Source organism: Pistacia vera, unplaced genomic scaffold (genome assembly GCF_008641045.1).
Source record: "Pistacia vera cultivar Batoury unplaced genomic scaffold, PisVer_v2 Contig351, whole genome shotgun sequence".
NCBI classification, from domain to species: Eukaryota; Viridiplantae; Streptophyta; class Magnoliopsida; order Sapindales; family Anacardiaceae; genus Pistacia; species Pistacia vera.
Genome location: NW_022196170.1, coordinates 1,640,870 through 1,663,544, shown reverse-complemented (window position 1 = coordinate 1,663,544; position 22,675 = coordinate 1,640,870). Strand labels below are relative to the sequence as shown.

The 22,675-nt window shown below is 33.9% G+C and overlaps 2 protein-coding genes across 3 annotated transcripts; both read left to right on the top strand.

Moving 5' to 3' along the window:
• The first annotated feature begins 220 nt into the window (after positions 1-220).
• On the top strand, positions 221-1,533 carry LOC116139441. 2 transcript variants are annotated; one of them, XM_031425109.1, is made up of 5 exons: positions 221-285; positions 602-721; positions 825-917; positions 1,017-1,109; positions 1,192-1,533. In XM_031425109.1, coding segments are annotated over exons 1-5 (588 nt in total). In that variant the 5' UTR covers positions 221-284; the 3' UTR covers positions 1,473-1,533. The 2 variants fall into 2 exon arrangements, with proteins under 2 accessions (XP_031280969.1, XP_031280968.1); XM_031425108.1 differs by having other exon boundaries at positions 1,014-1,109.
• Positions 1,534-2,678: 1,145 nt separating this feature from the next.
• LOC116139508 (pre-mRNA-processing factor 39-like) lies at positions 2,679-20,988 on the top strand. Its single transcript, XM_031425166.1, has 10 exons — positions 2,679-2,816; positions 3,433-3,922; positions 4,453-4,556; positions 5,169-5,398; positions 6,023-6,190; positions 7,035-7,410; positions 7,907-8,050; positions 9,240-9,392; positions 15,560-15,647; positions 20,552-20,988. The coding sequence occupies exons 2-10, from the start codon at positions 3,466-3,468 to the stop codon at positions 20,986-20,988; spliced, it is 2,157 nt and encodes a 718-aa protein (XP_031281026.1). The 5' UTR covers positions 2,679-2,816; positions 3,433-3,465.
• Positions 20,989-22,675: the final 1,687 nt, after the last annotated feature.

The following is a 22,675-nucleotide window of genomic DNA, read 5'->3' as shown; positions in this document are numbered from 1 at the left end:
AATCCTATCCAAAATAACAAACCAAACAGACCCAATAATACCTAATTATCTGTTAAAGTTGATAGTCAAAATTAACCAATGGGGGTTATCCTTTATTTTCCATAATAGCGGGTGGAATCTAGTATTGGCAGAACTATGGGGGTTTACGAAATACCCAAATTGAAATACAACTTTTCAGAGGGTGTCAGCAGTGGCCGTTGCTTGTTCTCTCTGACTTTCACTATTCCTCAAGAATACGCATTCTCAAGAACCAAACCCATTTGAATTGCAAAACTCAACGTTAAAGTGAGATAAGATCTGACATAGCTTTGTCTGCTTCTTTCCTCCTTTTGTTTCTTTAATTCAAAATCATATGTTCCATACGTGATCATATTTTCTTATAAATGCCTTGCTGTTATTTATTGGAATATCTTCTCATCAGGATTTGCTTGTTTCAATTATATTATTCTCAATCTAATTGTTGTTTTCGGAGTTTAAAGCACACGATATACATACAGATAGTAGGTTCACATTTAATGCAAATATATAGCTTATTCATGTAGCTTTCCTTGTCTAATAATTTCTTACTTGGATTATCCATTTGTTATTTTGGATTTTGAAGTGTATCCACAGGTGAAGGTGAGGCAACAAGAACAAGAGCAAGAACAAGATGACAGAGGATCATTTCTGTTCATAAAGGTTATTGAATCTCTGTCTTTACAAGATCATCACTCTTCTGATGGTATGCATTCCACAATTCGGATTTCTTTCACTGCATTAACAAATTTTTATCATGTTATGGAAGTTTAATCCCCAGTTATCTTATATAAATACTTTTGTACCAGAGGAAAACAAGAGCAATTCTTCTCCTTCAGTTGCCAAAATCACAAAGGTGAATGCCCCAATTGTAAAAGCACAATCGGTTACCCCATCCAAAGGTTGTTCTTCTATTAATCTTTTGCTTTGTTCGTCTTTCATGTAGATAAATGTAGTAACACAAATGCTCAACAATTTAACAACTATTTATGGGACAGCAGCAAAGAGCAATAGACAAATCAACAAGGATACCAAACTCTTGAATGCCAGAGCTAGCTCAGTCACACGCCCTCGCGCAGTCCTATCCAGTCCTGGTATAGTGTAAAATCTTGTATTTGAATCAAGTCGCTTCCATGGTGCAAAAGTTGATAGAGGGTTCTTTAATTTTGTTGTCAGATAATGATGGGATGATCGGAAATATCAACAAGTTCGATAATGAAAGATCTTCCTCTCTGAAAAAGCTTCATCATGATGCGAAAGTGCCTACCCAAACTGCAGCCGTCTCTAGCCCCATTAAAGGCTTCACGGCTAGAAGTCCTCTGGTTGCAAGAAAAGGCTCCAGGGATGCATTTGGTAACAACAGCGGCCTTACACAAAGCAAATCTGCAAAGCCAGTAGTTCCAAGGCGGAAAGCAAGTTTAAAGAAGGAAATTAAATCAAGTTCAACTGGGCTTTAAATATACTGTCATGATATATTATGCCGGATTTGTTTTTGTTCTTTTTTTTTAAAATGCTAAATGGTCTCAATTATAATAACTGTTATGCGCCTTATTCTTGTTTTGTTGTTTACATTTTACGTATCATATTTCTTCTAGGAGATGAGTATGCAAATTTTCTTTTGTTTTTCATTTATCTTGCATTCTTGAATTGATGAACCACAGAAGTGAGACATTCGTAAGAAGGCATTTGATAATTAAGCTTTGTATAGCCTCTATCTTCAAATTCAACTGCCAGTTTCGGTCTGATATTATTTTTGGGCACAACTGATCGAAATAAGCTCTTCCAAAGTTTTAAAAAAGTTCAATACTGAGCATTAAGTGCCAGCCAAAGGTTCTGCGAATGCAACAAGAGAAGGTTCTCAGGAATCGAACTTAGGCTCTTGCTTTACACAAAAGTAAATCTTTAAAACTAGTAGTAGATTTGAAAAATCGAAGGTCATCTGTTACAAAATCATATCAAAAGTGAATCTTTTTATTTAGAAACAACATTGTGTGATATTGATTTTGGATTCATTCATAATTTCATATATTTTAGCCTAAGCACATTTTTTTTCCAGTATTTACTGTCACGACTAATAATAATATTGTTTGATTTATTATTGAAACATTAAAGATTAACTTACAACATAATTTTACAAACTTTTTCTTACAATTCCGATGTGATAGTTCGCAATTGGTCACATAGAAAAAATTTATCAAGAACCAATTACGAGCTAATATGTCAGGATTGTGAGAAAAAATTTGTAAGATTTGAATGTACTTGTACTATTGCTTGTATTTAATAATGTGTGTATTTAATTTTATTTAATAAAGTATAATTTAATACGGGCTTTGAAAAAGTTTGGATATGACTCAAATAAAACGGGCCCAGGCCCAAGGTTTATACCAATATTCACAGGCCCACTTTCAAGTTCCAGTCGAGAAGTGAGCGCTTGTCAGGCGTCAAATGCCACGCCAACCAACGCTAAATCGGTAAATCCTAGTTTCAATTTTCGAATAAGACCCGACGTGGCAAAGAAAAAAGTACTCCACGTGACTCACCCAAGTGAGTTATCCGATCACCAGCTCTTTCAATCCCAGGGCCCATATCAAATCCATCATAAAACAAAAGCGCCATCAAATTCACACATCCATTCACTTATAAAAGGCACGCGCGTACCAAATTCTAAGCCCTAAGCTCTCTCTTTATTTGCAATTTTTTTGCCCCCACCAGGAAAGCAAGACTCAAAAACTACGAACAACCTTTCAATTCAGAAACCAAATCCTGAACTCTCCAGAAACGGCGCCGTCTCTCCGCTTCTGGTAAGTTCACAACCATTGCTTTCTTCTTATGGCTTACGTTGCTTACACTTACGTTCTTAATTGCTTTTAATTAGGGTTTAAGAACGCGGAGACCGTCGGATTAGGGTTTTTCGTTTCTTTTCTTTGCTTAAAATGTATGTTTTTAAGTTCCAAGCTATTATTTTAGAGTCTTGTGCTAGTTTTAAGTGTCTAGGGTTTGCTCTAGTTTGCAAATTAAATGTGTTTCTTTGATACTAATAGAAAGTGAATTATCGGCTAGAATTATAAATGAAAGAGAGTAAAATTGTAATTCTGAGTACTAATTTGGACTAACTGTTTGTTAGAGGAGACTTATGGCTGGTTTGATAATCAAATAGGCATTTATAAGTGATTGGATTAAATAGCAGAACATTTTCTGGAGTAACGTGTATATTGAAGTGATGGTGTCGGTGGAAGATTGGGTTAAAATTCATCCGAAGAGAAATAAGGTCGGGGTCATTTTTTGGTATGTCTTTACTGAATATTGTTTTGTTTAGCAATCATACCAAAGACAGATTGAAGTGATAACATGAACCATATAAATCAATATCATGAACTGGGATTTGGTTGTGATTTGAATTTTCTTCTAATCTTGCAGCCTCAGAGTGAACTGAAAGTCTGCTCATCAAGTATGGGAGACAGTGAAACATTAGTTGCTGAAACATCTGCAGTCATGGGCTATTCATCTGCAGGCTACACTAACACTAGCTATGCTGATGCCAGCACAAATTCTGCTCCTGATGCTGGTGCTTTTACGTCTGGGGCTGCTGGAGATTATGCTGCTTCTGGTGCTCCGGTTGATGGAACTTATATTGTACCTGCTGCTGGTTCTGGTTTAGGTGATGGGAATGCTTATAATATGGATCCGAATTCTGTCATGCAACAGGTTCAAGCTGCCGGGGCCGCTGCTGCTAGTGATAATGTTACAGGTTTGGAAAATGCATCTGTGGCTCCATCACAAGCTTCTGGTTATAGTTCTTTAAATGGCAATGTTAGTGAAGCCGGAAATGTAACTTCAATTGAAAATGGAAGTTCTTTGGGTATTGGAAGTGGAGCTGCCAGCGGGCAAGAGGTCATGGATGGTTCATGTATGTCTTTCTTATACTACAGTTAAGCTCAGTTTTTGAATGTTTCTAATTTGAAGCCACAGACACACTTGTGGCCTTTGGCTGGAATGTTGTTACCCAACACTTTGTATTGATTTCAAGAAATTTTCTTCCTGATTCAATTTGATATTTTCCCCTTCAATTTTTGATTTATGCTGTTATTTGTTACACATCTTGGGTTTCATTTTTATGGGCCAATATCTAGATGTAATGGTTTTTTTTTTGCTTCAATTTTCTTGTTTTTGCTTGTTTGAGATTTATTATAGCTGCCTTTTGAACTTGAAATAAGTATTGTTGGCAACAGGGATTCATCTAATAATATCATCTACAGGCCACTGATATTGTGGTTACCAATAATATATGTGTCTCTACATTAGAAACTTTATAATTCATATTTAGTGGGAACTGGAATGTTAATTGACAAATTTTCTGTAGATAAGATATTTGTTTTTATTTTCTTCTAAAATTAAGATTTCATTCATTAATTTTGCCACTTTTATCTGTGGTGTCAGCAATGTCAGGTGAAGAAGATCGATTATGGAGCATTGTGAAGGCTAATTCTGCTGACTTTAACGCATGGACCGCTTTACTTGAAGAGACAGAGAAGTTGGCAGAGGTATTTTTGTTTAAGGATTGATATAAATAGCTAGGGTTGTTGGTTGTGTATGTTTTTAGTTTATTGCAAGAGAAGATTACATAGGCTGTTTTGTAAGACAATGCAATCTCAAAGATAGTCAATTTATCTTTTCATGTCTGTTGTGTGTGTTGAATTGCTAACCTTGAAAGTAGAGAATTAGGTACCTTTTTGGCACGTGATGCATTTATTTGGAGTAGGCAATCTCAGCCACTTTTTTTTTATTTCCTTTCAAGTATATGTTTATTTCTTTTTTAGCTGATTTTCAAATTTCTAGTTTCAGTTGGACCTAGGAAGTCCTTATGACTCTACTTACTACGGATTAGGTCTGTCTGTTACTTAGAATGAAGGTTAAATATCAACTTCCTAACTATGCCTGTACCAAGGTCTGACAATATCCTGGGATAATCAGTTTCATAGTAAAGGATTATTTTGGGTCTGTTCATATCCCAATGCATATCCTGTTTAATAGTGAAGAATAGTAGAACAATGAACTACTCTCTGCAACAAATCCACTGGTTGGTTGTTTTATATGCATGTAATGCAACTTAAATAGCTGTTTGGTGTGAACTAATATCAATGTGTTTTGTGCAGGACAATATACTGAAGATACGAAGAGTTTATGATGCTTTTTTGGCTGAATTTCCTTTGTGTTATGGTTATTGGAAGAAGTATGCTGATCATGAGGCACGCGTGGGCTCCATGGACAAAGTTGTAGAGGTTTATGAACGAGCTGTTCAAGGGGTGACATATTCAGTTGACATTTGGTTGCATTACTGCATATTTGCTATAAACACATACGGAGATCCAGACACTATCCGAAGGTAATGGTTGTTTATTTGTACATTGTCATTGTTTAACTGCATTGGGAGATGGTGACTGCATGAATTTTTCGGTCACAAGGATCTGGCGATATATTTTGTTGTTTCTAACATCATTTCAGTATTCCTGCAACAGCAATTACACTGGCGGAAAGTTTTGATGGGAATGCACTTTAAAAATGATTTCTTTCATTCTTTTGTTGCAAATTTTTGAATATGAGGCCTTTGTCATAGTCATGTTGTTATTTATGATATTAAAACTTTTTTTGGCCTCTTCGTACCTTTCTCTTCTACTTCCTGAAGGCCTGTGTTGTAGTCAAGTAGTTATTTTTAAATTATGGTTGTCTTCAACTTTGACACTCCGGGGTGCATCATTTTGCAAAATGCCGCTGGGAAGATCTCATCCAGTTAAGGGCTAAGATGGCCTCTTTCACTGCTTCATTTCGGACATAATATGATTTTTATCAGGAAGGTAAATGCAGCGTTTGGATGTGTCATATGCTGTTAGAGTGAATTGTTCTCCTTCAACATTAGTGCAGCTGCTCCATTTTTCTGGATGTTTGCGTCAACTGAATTGATTTATATATATATGTCATAACAACGTTCTTAATGCTGATGGTGTTTCAGGCTTTTTGAACGGGGGTTGGCTTATGTTGGAACAGATTACCTTTCTTTCCCCCTTTGGGAGAAATACATTGAATATGAATACATGCAGCAGGACTGGAGCCGTGTTGCAATGATTTACACTAGGATGTTTGAAAATCCAAATCAACAATTAGATCGGCATTTCAGCAGGTAATTTCTTGTTATTATGTGTAACCAATTATCTGTTTGTGTTATGTATTGAGTAGTTGTTATATTTATAGTGGATAGGTCTTTTCAATATTTTCCATTCTTTCAAGATGAAGAGCATGTTGAAATTGTGTGTTGTGCTGTAGATGGTTTTGGAATTTGATCTTTGTTTTTGTAATTGACTGCTTTTGGCATGTATGTGTGTGTGCATTCTCCTAATCAGTGTTCGTCCAAAGCATGGGCAAGCAGCTTCAGAATGTATGAGTTGAGCGAATGGTTTTGTGATTATGAAGTTTATTATGAATGTCTTGGTGTGGCATGCTTTTCTTTAATTTATGGTTTGGGGTTTACTGGACTCTTTTGTCATATATCTTTGGCATATGGTTGAGTATGTTTCTTGTAAGAATATGATTATAAAACTGTTAGGAAGTATAACTTTTTCATGGAAATTCTTACCAATTGTTGTTAAAGTGGATTGTGTGATATATCTAGTTCCCTGCTTTGTTTTATGTTGCTGTATGAGGCCTTTTTTAATTTTTTATAAGCTGGTAAAGAAGATTTGATTATGCTGGAAGGGGGGAACTGTTAAATTCCCTCCAGTTGTTTTGACAATGTGATTTCATGGGATGCTATGCTATGCTATAGTGCATAAAGAATAGGCTATCATTTTGCTATACCATATGGACAGAAATGCTGTGTATTTATTTGGAATTTGCAGTTATGTTTGAACATCTCTTGTATTTTTTATTTTTTTGCTTTGACATGTGTTGACTGTTGCTATTTAGATCGAATATTATTATATAGATGTATTATACCCATTTAATGAATTTAGTGGTGCAATTTACAGTTTCAAGGAGTTTGCTGGAAGTCGACCTTTGTCAGAGTTGAGGACTGCTGAGGAAACAACCGCTGCTACTCATGCTGAAGCAATTTCTGAGGCCACTGATGAAGTAAAAGCAAATGAGGAAGAGGACCAACCTGAAGCAGCTGAGCAATCTTCTAAACCTGTAAATGCTGGCTTAACAGAAGCAGAGGAGTTGGAGAAGTATATCGCAGTCAGAGAAGAGATTTATAAGAAAGCTAAAGAGTTCGATTCCAAGATCATTGGTTTTGAAACAGCTATCAGGAGACCCTATTTTCATGTCAAGCCACTAAGTATTGCTGAGCTTGAAAACTGGCATAACTATCTGGATTTTATAGAAAGAGAAGGAGACTTCAACAAGGTATTTGGTTTGTTAGCAGTCCATCTTTGAGAATCTGTGGTTTGTAGTTTTTAGTTGTCCTCTTGATTATAAGTTGACTTACAGTTAAGTAATATCTGCTGCATCATATGCTTTATTGGCTAAATCGTTGGGTGAAGCAACTTTTTAAACGGGAATTTGAACTGAGACTAAAGCATGGGCCTTCGATTTGGTTACTTTAAGGCTAAGTACTTCAAACCCTCATTTGTCCGTGGACATTTTAGGTTCGTAATGTGTTGTATAGTAAATTTTATTCTTTTTAAAGTTCCCATGTTATGCATGCAGGTGTGTTCTTGTCTTCCTAACCATCTATCTGTCAGGCAAGGAGGGTCCCTCCTTTCGTATATGAGGGGCCTCTCTATTCTACTAATGGAGTATTTCTTATGCATATCTCTTTTGTGCTTTACATTACCTCTTTGGTTCTTTTTGTGATAGATTATGTTACTTTTTAACCAGTGATGTTTCTCTGTGTGGTTAGGTGGTCAAGTTATATGAAAGATGTTTAGTAGCATGTGCAAATTATCCTGAATACTGGATACGGTATGTGTTGTGCATGGAAGCCAGTGGAAGTATGGATCTTGCAGATAATGCACTTGCTCGTGCAACTCAAGTCTTTGTCAAGGTATTAGATATGAATCTGTATTTGTTTTCTCAAAACATTTCTGCATGACTGCAGGAGGCGATTTACTTGCAGTTTTAAGTAAAATGTTGATTTTGAGCCATTGAGTAGTTGAGCAATCTTGTTACTTGAATCTGCTCTTCTAATTCTTTTGCATGGAAATCGAATTGAGAACTGATTTGGTAGTAACGGGAACTTTTGGGAGCAAATTGTCAGAAAGGTTGTTTCAGACATTGCATCTTAAGATTTTGGTTTTTGTCAATTTATTGAGTTCACTGTTGCTTAAAGAAAAAATGTTAATGGGTTAACCTGGACTGACTTTTGGACAAATGATTTTTTTTTTTTGCATTGCCATGAATACATGTTTGCTTGTTCACATTGATAAAGACATTTGCTTGAGAGCCCTTTCGGAAAATTAAGATAAGTAATCAAGCCGCAGATATATGTTAGAACATATTTGATGAGTATTACTGTGAATTGTTGGTTTGAAGTGAAATAGTGGTTTGAATCCCTATTTGTAATTTCGTGCATATCGTTTTAGAGAAAAGTGATTTAGTGGGAATCAATGGTTTAATCTGATTGAAAACAAAACCTAAAAAAAATAGTTTCATTCAATTATGAAACTGAAAATTATCATTTTTTTCCCCAAAATATTTGAAATGGGCAGGGAGTGTTGATTCTTAGTATAAGAAATGGTTAAAATGTAGTTCATAACATCAGGTGATATTTCTGTTGGAAATATGGAATCTGAATTAGGAAATGCTAGCAGCAGCCAGAGGAAGAGGATTGGTGGATACAGGGAATGAGAAAGCAGCAATTTGCCAATGTGGATTCTGTGATTTTTCTCTATTCTTTAGTTTCACTCGTTCTGTTGATTAGCGTGGGCATAGTGAATTAAAAAAGTGCACTGTATATTTTATATCTTTTTCTTTGTTTTAGGTAATGTGAAGTGATCAATTATTAGTTGGCTCTTAGGGCATCATATACTTCAAATACAGATAGTTTTGTTCTTTTATTTTAAGTTATCTGTGTTTGGGCTGCTTGTGCTGAGCATTGACAATTGAAGTATACTCTTGAGAAGAACCCCATAAAAGATTCCAATGCAATATTTTCGGAATAATGATTAACAGATTTCTGTTGCTTCTTTGATTTACTTATGAGAGTTATTTGTTTATTACCACAATTTCAACAGAGAGTGCCAGAGATTCACCTATTTGCTGCTCGATTCAAGGAGCAGAATGAGGATATAGATGGTTCTCGAGCAGCATATCAACTTGTACATACTGAAATTTCTCCTGGCTTTCTTGAAGCCATTATCAAGCATGCAAACATGGAACATCGGCTGGTAATTTTTTNCCCCATAAGCCAAAAGATCGTGAACATGAATTTCAGGAATCAAATGCATATTTTTCAGCATAAGGATGCATCATTTTAAATTGTTAGTTCACAGTTTTGATCGAACAAAAATTAAAACAAAAACAAAACATATAATTAATTATTTTCGTCAAACAATGGCAATAATCACACCCCAATTCCTTGAACTAAGATTAAACGTTCAGATTAGAGGAGAGCTATAGGAAGTTTAACTTGAACTCATCCTTCTAAAATTTATGAAACTCTTTATTTTCAAATATCTAAAAACAAATTTCATTAAAAAAAAATCCTCTGTATTACAAAATTAGGGAAAATAAAAACGAATCGATCAATTTTCAAACCAGTAAAGATAAGTTTGTGTAAATTTGCTCTAAACACAAGGCATGATTCAAGTTAAGTTAATTTCATGTGGGACCAAAATATCCAAAACTTAAATAAGATAAATTAAAAACTAGTAACCACATATTAAAGAAAGCAAAATCAAAAACTCGAAACGAATGGTGAGATAAGGTAGAGCAGATTCAGTACCAGCCTTAGGTTCTTAAACCCAGTTAACGAGCTTCTTATTAAAAATGGTGGCTTTCATGCATTTTCCAACAGAACCCATCAACATGATTATTTAATCTCCTATTTAACAATAATGAACTAAAATTTTAATAAAGAATCTTAATCCTCTTTATTACAAAAAAACAAAAAACATAAAATCTTGAGAAAAAGAAGTTAATGAAGTGAAGTTCAAACCTCCGCTTGAGAGGCTCTATCGTAGAAGGGCTGGAGGGTTTGTTGGAGGTCTTTCGACTTCTCGGATTCTGCCATCCTTCCCACAACTTCTCTAGAGTTCAAACCACGCTAAGTTTGATGCTTTGTTCACTATGAGCATTCAGTTTCACTAGTAATTAGGTTATTATATTATTATAATTCAACGAGTAAACGCAAATGACCCTGTATTTATTCTACATTCCCACCCTTAAAAGTTAAAAGTATGATGGTTAGCAATTTTTAGGTTCGTAGAGTGCTACTAACATAACGCCCTTAACAAATAAATTAATAAAAAAAATTTACCCCTAAATTAGTAGAATTATAAGTTAGCCATTTTATTTTCAAATTACTTCAATAACACCCTCGACAACTACACACCCTCTCTGTTTTGCTTGATCTGGGTTGTTTCCGATGGCATTAAACCCCTGGTCACCTCCATCACCTTCCCCATAGTCCGTCATCCAAAACCCTTTTGGTTCTCGACTCATTGGCCCCTCTAATCGTCGGCACCGTTAGGTTTAGGATTTCGTTGTTCTTCACTAAATTCTAGTCGATTTTGGTAGCAAAAATCCAATTGGACACCACCGCTGCAACTAGCGTCTCTAATTCTACAAAACTCCTATGTCCCCACCAACTATTTAATCACTGTTCATCAATCCAGAGGTTCGTGTTCATTGCGATTTTTAGTGAAGTGGTGGACGGCAAATTGTGAACTGTCATGGCCGGGAAGGTTAGGGGTTTTGTAAGGGGGATGCAAGGAGTCAAACGATGGTGATGGTTGGGGTTGTCGCCACTCAAAACGGTCGAAACCAGCAAAAAACAGTCGCATGACGCGGCTACCATAGCCGACAATAAGTAAGTGATAAGGGGTTGTGAAGGGTAAGGTTTGGTAGAGAGGAGGATGAGAGTTTGAATGGTGGTGACAAGGGTGATTTTGGGTGGAAGAATCGTCAAAAAAGGGCAAAAAACACCGAGGGCGATGTTTGCTAACGTGCGCCAAAGCACTATTAGAGGCGACGATCAGCTAACGTGCGTCGCCTCTGCAAAATGACCAATTTACCTATTTACCGTTACATTAAACAATTTTCTGTCACTTTAAAGGTAAGAATTTAGAATAAATGCAACCAAGAATACCAACTTAGGACTTTGCCAAACCTCGGGTGGGAATATGTCGTCTACACTAATTCAACCGCTGAGATAATCAAATAAAAAATGCGCCCAAGATTTTAAAATATGTATACCCCGAAATTATCATTTATCCCCAGAAAAAGTATTAATATTAAAACTCGGATTATACATATATAATAATATGATATTTTTCAAAAATAGTGAATGCCCTTAATATTTCATTATCTATGATTATGAAGAAGTTGATAAAGTAACCCTTTGTAGTGGAGTTAAATGTAAAAAAATTGATTCATATCATTAACATGTATATAATCATAGGATAATGTTATTTGTACAAACTCTTTGTACAAAGAGAATTTATACAAACTCACATGGCACATTATGTGAGTGCCACGTGACATGAGGGCCCATATAACATTAATGTAACATTAAATTAAATGGGTCCCAATGCCACATAGCATACTTTGTGATGTGTCACGTGAGTTTGTACAAATAACATTACCCATAATCATAACTTACTATTTATATACAGGATAATGTTATTTGTACAAACTCTTTGTACAAAGAGAGTTTGTACAAATTCACATTGCACATCATGTGAGTGCCACGTGATATGAGAGCCCATATAACATTAATGTAACATTAAGTTAAATGGGTCACAATGCCATATGACATGCTTTGTGACGTGTCACGTAAGTTTGTACAAACTCTCTTTGTATAAGAATTTGTACAAATAGCATTACCGTTATATACATGTTTATAAACATTTATTTCTTTTTTATATCCAGTTGTGATCTTCAATCTCCAGCTGCAAAACTTTTTTCTTTTTCTTTTTTTTTTCAAATTTCCTTTTACACTTTTTTATTGTCAGCTTGAATTTCCTTTTTTATATCCGAGTTTTTTTTTTTTTTTTTCTTATTCTTTAATTTAAAAATATTTGTAGGTGAAAAGACTAATTTAACCATAGATAAATGAGTTTTAATAGCAAAATCTAATGGCAAGGGGTGTTCTTGGTAGTTTCCATAGTTATGAAATTTAAAGTTAAGTTTTTCAAGTTGAATAACACTACATATACAATATTATGTAACTAAAGATGATTGGGTAAAAGTTCAATTTTAATTTAAAATCAACGAATGATATTTTGTTACATAATGTTGTATAAAAATGTTATACGTGTAGTATTACTCTTTCAAGTTACGGAAGGCGTAATGTCTATAGCCCATGGCTTGTAAATAATTAACGACAGCTTCAACGTCGTTACCAGGGCCAGTGCCATCTATGATTCAAAACCCCATAAGTTTTATAAAATTATAATTACACCCAAAATAGTCTCTATATTTTTTAAATTATCCAAACCAATAATCATGTCCAAAAACAAAATAAACAACGTAGTTAGATTGTAAATAAATAAGACCCATGTTGTATAAATTTAATTCAAGTCATTGCATGTAAAGAAATTGTAAAGCAAATATCTTTTTCTAAACTTGATAAATATAAATTACTTATTATCTAAGGAATTCTATTTTAAATGGTTTTTAATTTAGTTTACCCTAGGTTTTTTAAAGTTAGTATTATTTCTTTTATTTGACTTGTTTAACAATGTTGACAGTGGCAAAACCAGGAATTTATTTTCGAGAGGGCTAGAAATTTCTTTTTTTCTTTTTTTCTTTTTGAAATAGAGCTATATAAAGGAAAAAAAGCATCTCAATCATGCAAACTAATTAATAAATAAGCCAAAAAGAGGATTTTTTTTTTTTTTTTTTTTAATTAGGGAAAGAGAAATTATATTTTAGGAAAGATGAAAGAAACAATTGTATTCAAAGCTTTAAAACCATTTAAGGAAGATGAGTGAAAGTGGTCGAAGTAATATATATATAATATTTCTCTTCTAATTAAATATATTTGATATTATAATTGTACTTTTCTCTACCTTATCTCTTTCATTTTCACTATCTTATGAATCTTGTATGGTAATTAGTTTTAATTCGAATGAATCTCAATCCTTCAAAAAATCTAACGTCTCAAATTCAATGTCCTAATTAAAGAAAATATTAAGACATTCTGATAAGAGAAATAATTAAGAATTGTCTTGTTGTATAAGAATTAAGAATTCTTTTTTGAATTATAAGAAGAAATTTCTTCTTCTTCTTTTTTTAATTAGGATGGATTGAATAATAAGAATAATTATTGAATGAAGATTGACGTACAAATTATAATAATCATGTAAAGTTTATAATTTTTTATTTGACGTTTAATAATAAAAACAAGAATTTTTTAATATAAAAGTATATAAAATAAGTTTCTTAAATAAGTATTAATATAAATATATAAAAAATAAGTTCATTTTTTCTGATTATACGAGTTATAAAATTAATGGGTTTTTAATTATTTAAGGATTATCATATTAATGTTATTCAAATAATTAATCCACATCAAATATAAAGCCCATATACAAAACAAAAATATATATTAAACTCATCAAATATAACCCATCTTAATGTAACTTTTTATTTCCTAAAAGTTTTTATTAAACTCAACCTAGTCTCACGGTGCTTTCACTCTGAAATTAAATGTTGACAATGATGGTTTTTAAAACACAGTTTCCCACCCAAGGTTTGGCACAATGACACTTTCCCACCCATGAAGTTTCAAAACGACACTTTCCCACCCACCGTTATGTTCCGTTAGGCAAATCTGTTTTGAAGAAGGGTAAGATGGTTTATTTACATGAAGCCCCAAAAATCAAAATTTAAAAATGGAAACTTCGCCTGAATGGTTGCCACGTGTCCCACTAAAGTACTTAGAAAAAAAGAAGGGAGAAGCCTTTTCTCCTTGTTCTCTGTAGTCTGTAACCCTCCCTATTCTCAGTAACTTAAGCACTAGCGACTTAGGGTTGGCGACTGCCGACTTAGGGTTGCCGACTAACGAAAAGTCATTTTCTTTTTCTCCTTGTTCTCAGCGATTAGCGACTTAGGGTTGGCGAGTGGCGGCTTACGGTTGGTGAGTGGCAAGAGAAGAGATTGTGTGGAGAAAAATCTAGGGTTTCTTTGAAATTGTAGAACTACAATGAGGATTATCACTACCTACGGATTTACGTATATTTTCCTCTAAATCACATTACTTTGTGTTTTCATTGTGTTGTTTATTTCTGTCCCTCTGTGTTTTTATTATCTCCTCATTTGTTGATCATTGACTCTTATTTGGATTTCTTACTATTGTTTCTGCATTCTAAGTGTTCGATTAATTACCGCACTAGATATATTGTAGTTTTCCCACCATATGCTCAATCATGCTTTCCACAAACAAAGCCATAGCTGACTCTACTAAATCTATAGCCTCCTCTTCTTCTCACCAATACCAATTATCATCATCATCATCAGCAGCCGAAAAAATCACCTACAATTATGACCTTCTAATTGAAATATTTGTTTGCTTCCCTATCAAATCCTTGGTCAAATTTAAAGTTGTATCTAAACACTTGATTTCCTTAATCTCCAACCCCAACTTCTCCCTCCACCTAAACTTTATTCCTAGATCTATCTTTGCCCTCATTTTGCTTTTAAAAGATAGTCCTAAAAATTTGTGTAAAAAATTTAACGCTGTAGGTTGAACATGTGATATAAGAACAAAATGTTTTAGTTGCAAATAAATTCATTCAGCTATTTTCTAAGTTAATAGTGGCCAGACTTACCATCATTGCAAATGAAAAGCTAGTGTGATATTTGCCTTCCCAAGGTCCTTAGAAATTCTAGAACTAGTGGCAATCAGGAATATTTTTGAGAAAAAAATATGAGAAAGATTTTGTATTTGCAACCTAATTCTAGAGTAAATCCCATGGTAATCAAAGATTTATGACTTCGTAATTTGTAGATATCTCATTTTTTTAGATATACATTCATATTATCATAGAGCTTCTCTTCAAACATGTTATCAAGATAGAGATGGTACATGCAGGAACATTTTTCATATTATGCTACGTTTGGCGTGTCATAGTATCTTTTCATATGACTTAATAGTGCTTGGTTTTGCTTATAGTTAATCGAGAAACTATGTCAAAACCCCTCCTGGAGAAGTGAAGTTAAAAGTGATGAAACAAATAGGAAAAGAATGTCAGATTGACTAGTACACTTGAAACCTTGGTATGGAAAATTATGTCTCCTTTTTGTGTTTGTTTTTTTTTCCCTGAAGCACTTATAAATACTTCGGCCTCAATATTTGATTTTGGATTGCAGATATACTATGATATGACAGATGAGTGCAAAGAGTGATGTTTATAGCTTTGGAATTGTCCTGCTGGAACTCTTAAATGGGTGGAAGCTTGTTGATCATACTCTGTCGCGTGAGCAATAGAGCCTTGTGACATGGGTATGAACTTCATCTTTGTTCTTTTTTACCACTAACTTGTTTTGGAACATACATATTTTTTCTATTTTGTTATTCTCTATACTGATAGATAACAAATTCACATATGTGTAAGCTTCATTCAAGCTGATTTTTATGCAATTATGGATTGTTTTAGGCAACTCCAAAACTCAGTGAAGATAAGGTGAAACAATTCGTTGACGCTAAATTAAATGGAGAATAGCCTCCTAAGGCAGTTGCAAAGGCACTGAAGATGGTAACTTCAACTGAAAACAATACATCAAATTCGAGCTTTCTTGGTGGAAGAGCAAAGGATTGTGAAGAAGGCTTTGAAGATCTAGAAAGCAAAGGAAAATCAAGCTTCAAGGATTTAGAAAGAGGGAGGGTGAAAGCAAATTTTTTTGGATTTTGAGAAATGAATGAGAAACTGGAAAAGCTTCTTTCTTTGTATTGAATTCCGTATTTTTATTGGGTTTGAATTGACAAAATTACTTATACATATGCACTGTAATTTTACAATCTGGATTCTTATTTAAGAATGTAGTAATGTTGATACTTAGTTTTATTTGGATTTAAATTGACAAAATTTAAATATAAATGCGTTGCATCAACTACATGGATAAATTGGTAATTTTAAAGGTTTCAAATTTTTAAAAATCTAATTGTAACTTCATTGATTTAAAACATTATTTTTAATAAAAAAATGGAGGGACAAATTGGTAATTTATATTTTCATATATAGTTAAGGGCATATTAATAATTTCGTATTTAAGAGTGGGTATATTGGTAATTGATTTTGTTAACATGACATATAATAAAAAAATTATTAAATCAAACAATAAAGGGTATTTTTGTCTTTACAATCAAATAGTAACAGATTTTGCTAACGGAACATAACGTTGGGTGGGAAAGTGTCGTTTCAAAACTTCACGGGTGGGAAAGTGTTGTTTCACCAAACCTTGGGTGGGAAATTGTCGTTCTCCCTTTTTAAAACATTAAAACACGTTGAAACAATTGTAATTATATTGAGTAAAAAAATATTACTAATTATTAAATTTTTAATATTTATCGTTATGTTGAAAATGTCACTTATATCATTTTTTTAAAATTCGCCCTTCCTCACTTGGATTCTTAGCTCTGCCAGTGGTTTTTACTGTTTTGGTCCTTAGTTGATGAATTTTAGAAACTATGGAGGGTATGGGCAGCCTTTTGAGAGTATGGGGGCAAAGTGATTTTGTCTCTTTCACAAATATAATATAGAATATTACTCCATTCTAATACTAATAAAATAAAGAAATAAAAGTTTAGTTTAAATAAGATAAGTCAATCCTTAAATATAGAAAAACAAAGACTCTTTTGCATCCTTCTTGTATATCCGACGTAGTAATGTTAGTGTATATAGATGCCCTTGTTCATTGTTTTTTTCTAGCTTTTTATCATTATTCAATTTTTTTGTATATTAAAACAGAGGGAGGTGATTATTGGTTCTATATCAATCCAAATAAATAGAGATGACAATTGGGATGGGTACGTAGGGGCAAGGATCCCCATCCCGAAAAGGGAACTTTATCCCCATTTTTGTTCCTATCCTCAAATTGGTCAAAACGAGAAACATACGGGGATGAGGATCCGTGGGGACCAAATCCCTAAATATTAAAAAATAATAAATTATTTTGTTTCATTTTAATATTTTGTAGTGACAAATTTGAACGTGTATTTTGTTGAACATTATTTTGTATTGAATTATTCAACTTAAAAATATAATTGATAGTGTTTTTTTATAATAGAAAAACGCTAATGAGAGAATTTATTATTTACTAAATGTATAATATTAGAATGATAAGATCTTTAATCATAATTGAATTATTGCTATTGATATAATGTTATAAGAAAATGATATCCTTACAAAGACCCATACAAAGAGGGCTCCAAAGTGATATCATCCAGAAGAAAAAAAACAAAGAAAAAACGGAAAAAGAGAAAGAGAGAGAGAGAGAGAAATCATGAAAATCAAAGGTGGGGATTGTCTTTATATGCCCCATTTGTATATGTCTTTGTAAAACTAGCATTGCTCATGTTATAATCATGATTGCTACTGTATCAAAACTCTTAATTTTTTTTTTTTCCCCCCTTAAATTGTTACGTGGGAATAGAACACATGACATTTTCCCACTCAAGGCTTAGTGAAATGGTAAGTTCTCACCATTGGTTTCATAAATTCCAGTTTTCCACCCTTAAAGTAACACCGTTAGTGACTGTTCAGTTCTGACACAGTTTGTTAGGGTAGGTGCCCTAGAGTCAATCAAATTGTAGCATTTGACTACTTGTAAAACATGTTAATATTAATAAAAGGCAATTTGACTATATTATATCTGAACTATATCATGTAAATCGTATTTCGGATATGTTATATTATATGTCCTTAGAATGGTAGAATCGTGACAAGGGTATCAAGTGCTTTAAATCTTGATTGTAAGAACCTTATGATTACATTAGATGGCCATTCTAGAATTCATCCATAGCCCTAGTATTATCCTGTAGTAAGGGCATAGATAATATGGTAAGACTATCATAGTGTTGAACTACCCTATCGAAAGATAGTAATAGATCTTGCATATTAAAGTTGTTTGGTGACAACTTGATGCTAAGCATGGGCGCTTGCAATTGGCAAGTTCACTAGACATGACTAACCACAGAATTCCATATAGATGGTAACCCCAATGTCTATGAAATACATCCTCTAACGGATGGTGGTGTATATGATCCTCATATTTGAGATCACCAGAGCGCCGTGTGTAAATATCAGTGTAGTTTGACACTAGCCTAGCGTAGTCCTATTTAGGGTTATCAGTACATAAGTGAGTGACTGCATTAAGAAGTACATTATGGCTATGGTGGATCGACACAAGATTCAACACTCTTGATTACAAGAGAATTATCTCGCTAAGTAATTCAGTAATGACAAAGACCGCAAAATTGTGGCAAAAATGGAATTGAGTTGGTGCTCAAGTTTCGTTAAGTCGTTAGTTTGAATTACCGAATACGAACATATCAATGTAGCATATTTGAAGTTGACATTGTTTATGTACTTCAAACCTTGATAAGATAATGGATGATAAAGGATTTAATTACACAGTAACCATACCATTGACAGGTAGTTGATACGCTAAATCTGAATCTATCTGGTGACCTTGATGTCTGGCTAAAGGCCAATTTGGGTCTGTGTGTATGAAACAAATGATTGAGTGTCAATTGCGATATTACCCACTGTCGATATGATAAGGAGTCTATCGGTCACACACTTAAAAGACAAATCAAAGAAGATTTGGAGTAGGGGCAATTTTTGTCATTTTGGGATAAAGGGTATTTTGGTAATTCTTACGGTGCAATTAAATTTGTTGAAGGTTGTCGCTTGATAGGTTGTTGCCTATGTCCGGTTTTAATATTGGATTTTAATTTGTAAGATTACTTTATATATATAGCCATATAATTTCTTAACAAACTAAGGTAAAGCTTGAAGATAAGTTTTGTACTGTATTAATTTCTTAGTCCCTCTAGTCGGGTGGGCGCCTACCAGTCTTTCCTTTCAACCAGATCCCCATGAGGGTTCCAACTGGAGTGTGAAGACTCTTCACCTTCACACGAAACCCAAGTTCCAATTCTGTCAGCCTTGACGCTCCCTTGAAGAAGCTAGACAAGGCCTAATTGAAAATGAAGTGAATTATTAATTGTGTCATAAAGACCCTTATGCCCGCGCCCAAGCCATAGAATTTCTCAACAGAATAAGGTAAAGCTTGAAGATAAGTTTTGTACTCTATTAATTTCTTAGTCCCTCTAGTCGGGTGGGCGTCGGCCGGTCTTTTCTTTCGACCAGATCCCCAAGAGGGACGTGTTCCGGCTGGAATGTGAAGACTCTTCACCTTTACATGAAACCCATTATTTTAAAAACCAGACCGGAGGGCAACCCGCTCTGCTAGTCGGGTCACAGTTCAACCGGTCTAACCGGTTGGACCAATGACGTCATCACACATCATGTTTTACATTTATATAGGGTTCACATGCTACTACAAGAGTTGTTCTTTACTCTCCAGTCTCCACCTCTCCTCTTTGTTGCATTTGCATAATCTAAATACCAATGACGCTTAAGTTATAAAAATTGTAAAACCAATTACATACACATAAGTTGATGAAACAACATTCTCTAAATTATTGATTAGTTACTACATACGAACCCAAATCCTTAACCATACAGTAATGATTCAATGTAATGGTTGCCCCTGTATCATCCGTATTGAAATAAATTAATTCGACAATGTTGGCATGATGACCATAAATCATGTATTATTCAAAAACAGCTCCAACAAAATGATTTCGAAGGCATATACATCAGCTTTCTCTATTATGAGTCCAAAATGGGTATATTCTGGAACTAAATACGTAAATAAAAAGGTCATATATATTCAATAGTAAATCATCAAGTAAATGATTGCTGAAAATTCTCAACCAAAAATGTTTTGCTTAAGGTCTATTTCTTCATTTATGTTCAAAAACCAAAGAATTGTATCATATCTCAAATTAAATAAGCCCTAGAGCTATATCAGCAAGACTAAGAGAATTTTCATACCCAAATGCGCCTACGACACGTGACTCTTCTACCAACTGTCCATCTGCCAGTAACCTTGCCAAACCGAAATTTCCCACCTGTTTCTGAGAGTGATGATACATAATAATCAATGTTGGTATACGTATTCAGTGTATTTCTTAGAAATTTTCAATTAATCAAAATTAAAGAGAAAATATGGAACTGACCTTTGGTCTGAAGTCATGGGTGAGAAGGATGTTATTAGGTCTAAAATCTCTATGAACAATGAAACATTTCAGATTTCACAGCAAAGGTCCCGAAGATTACAACTCACCTTGAATCACATTGGATTGTCAAGACATGCATGCCAATCAGCCTTCATGCATTGATTTCCGATGAAGGAGGAATGCGTCATCGATTTCCGACGAGGGAGGAACGCGTCGTCGTGATTTCAGAGACTGGAGTTGCGATCGATTTTAGCATCGAATGGTTGCGATTTCAGCAAGGGATGGTTTCGATTTCAGCAAGATTGAGTTTTGATTTTTTATATTTTTCAGAGTTTTTTGCAAGTAGAGGAACTAAGGAAGAAGAAACTGCGCAGCGCAAAGGGAGAAAGGGAGAAATTAAGGTTTTTTTTCATTTTTCAGTTGGACTGGTTTTTCCTGCAGTCCGATTGGATCGGCGGTCTAACACTGTTCACGCGGTCCATTACGGGTTAAAGCGGTTTATTCCGTAATAGTGGATTTAATGTTGACTCGAACCAGACACGTGACCGGTTCACGGTCCAACCGATTGACCGGTCGGTCCGGTCTGGCTTTTAAAATAGTGACAAAACCCTAGTTCTAGTTCTGTCAGCCCTGACGCTCCCCTAAAGAAGCTAGAGCAAGGCCTAATTGAAAATGAAGTGAATTATTGATTATGTCATAAAGACCCTTATGCCCGCGCCCATTCTGATGGGGGTCAGGCCAATTATAGTCAATTCAATTAGAATTGGTATTGACACAATTAATTTCGCTCTCTGTGTGTGTGTGTGTGTGTGTACAGTAAAACCTCTCTATAGTGATATTCTATATAGGAATAACCTTCATGTAGTCATAAAAAATTTTGATCCTAACTTAATCCAATTACAAATAAAAATAAATTTCACATTGTAATAAGTTATAATTTTTCTAGGTCTCGTCTTATAGAACTTGCCTCTACATAGTAATAACTGTATTTATATTGCAAAAAAATATATGCTATGTTACATTGAAGATTTAAGATAAAATAAAATATTTATCTAAAGTTGTTTGAGACAATGATTTATGCTTTAGAGTTGTTACCACATATTTTATCTTGCGAGTATGTAGTAAGAGACCAACATGGACACCTTCTTGTTAAAGCCAAAATATTTTTTGCTTCTCAAGCATGTTTAGAGCTGCTTAGCACGAAAATTTTGGTATTTTTGTACTATCATTCTCAGGATTATCTCCTTCCTCTTCTTGTCTAGTTCCAGTAATGATTTCTTCTTTAGTTAAAGCAGACACGACTTGTTGCTCGTTTGGATGATTAAGAAAGACATTAATATCCATTTGATTAGTGTAGTGAAGTTGTCAAATTTGATCACTCAATTTTGCAATGACTTTTTTTATATTCATTTCCATACTATCCTAATGCTACTAAAACAATAACTGAAATCCTAACTCTACTAAAACATGAATTATAAAATAAAAAATTAAGATTATAATTTTTTAATCAAAGCAATAATTTTGTAACTATACCTTTATTAAGTTATAACTTTTTCATAGTAATAAATTTAATTAGTCCCAATATTATAACTATAGAGAGGTTGTACTATATTAAAAAAAGAATAAATAGTCATTATTTAAATTAATATATTGGTGTATATGCTTTTCAAATAATGAATCACTGTTGTATGAATAATGCAATAATAATAAAATACCAAAAACGACCTTATCTTGGACACTAAGTAAAGTCTAATTATTTATTTATAAATAATGGATGTTAGTGGAAATAAAAGGGAATATTTCTTGGCATATGCCAATGGAATGTTAGGGTTAGGGTTTCCCTATAAAAAGGGGAGTTAACCCCATTTCCTCATATAGCTCATCCTCCCAAGATAGAATTGTAGAGTGAGATTTTCCTAGAAAATCTTCTCCCCTTTTTCTTCTTTGAACTTTCACTCTCAAACTAACAAATTGATTGTGTGGGTCTTGTTGTCTTAGCATCGAGTTCCGTGTGTTCACTTCTCCTCTTGAAGTGTGAGCGTTTTTCCATTCAATCAAAAGTGGTGGAGCCTTCAATCGAAGGTTTGATTATAACGATTCTTTAATCTTTTATGTATATTTGTTTTGAATGGGCTATTAACATTAATCTATGATTTGGGATAAAATGGGTTTCGAATGAAAAATTTTGTTGTTATT

Bases quoted from the DNA above. Each gene is read 5' to 3' on its own strand.
- LOC116139441 (XM_031425108.1), top strand. The intron at 722-824 runs GTATGCATTCCA...CTTTTGTACCAG, and splicing joins AGATCATCACTCTTCTGATG to AGGAAAACAAGAGCAATTCT. The intron at 918-1,013 runs GTTGTTCTTCTA...TTTATGGGACAG, and splicing joins ATCGGTTACCCCATCCAAAG to CAGCAAAGAGCAATAGACAA.
- LOC116139508 (XM_031425166.1), top strand. From the start codon at position 3,466: ATGGGAGACAGTGAAACATTAGTTGCTGAAACATCTGCAGTCATGGGC. The intron at 5,399-6,022 runs GTAATGGTTGTT...ATGGTGTTTCAG, and splicing joins GATCCAGACACTATCCGAAG to GCTTTTTGAACGGGGGTTGG. The intron at 7,411-7,906 runs GTATTTGGTTTG...CTGTGTGGTTAG, and splicing joins GAGAAGGAGACTTCAACAAG to GTGGTCAAGTTATATGAAAG.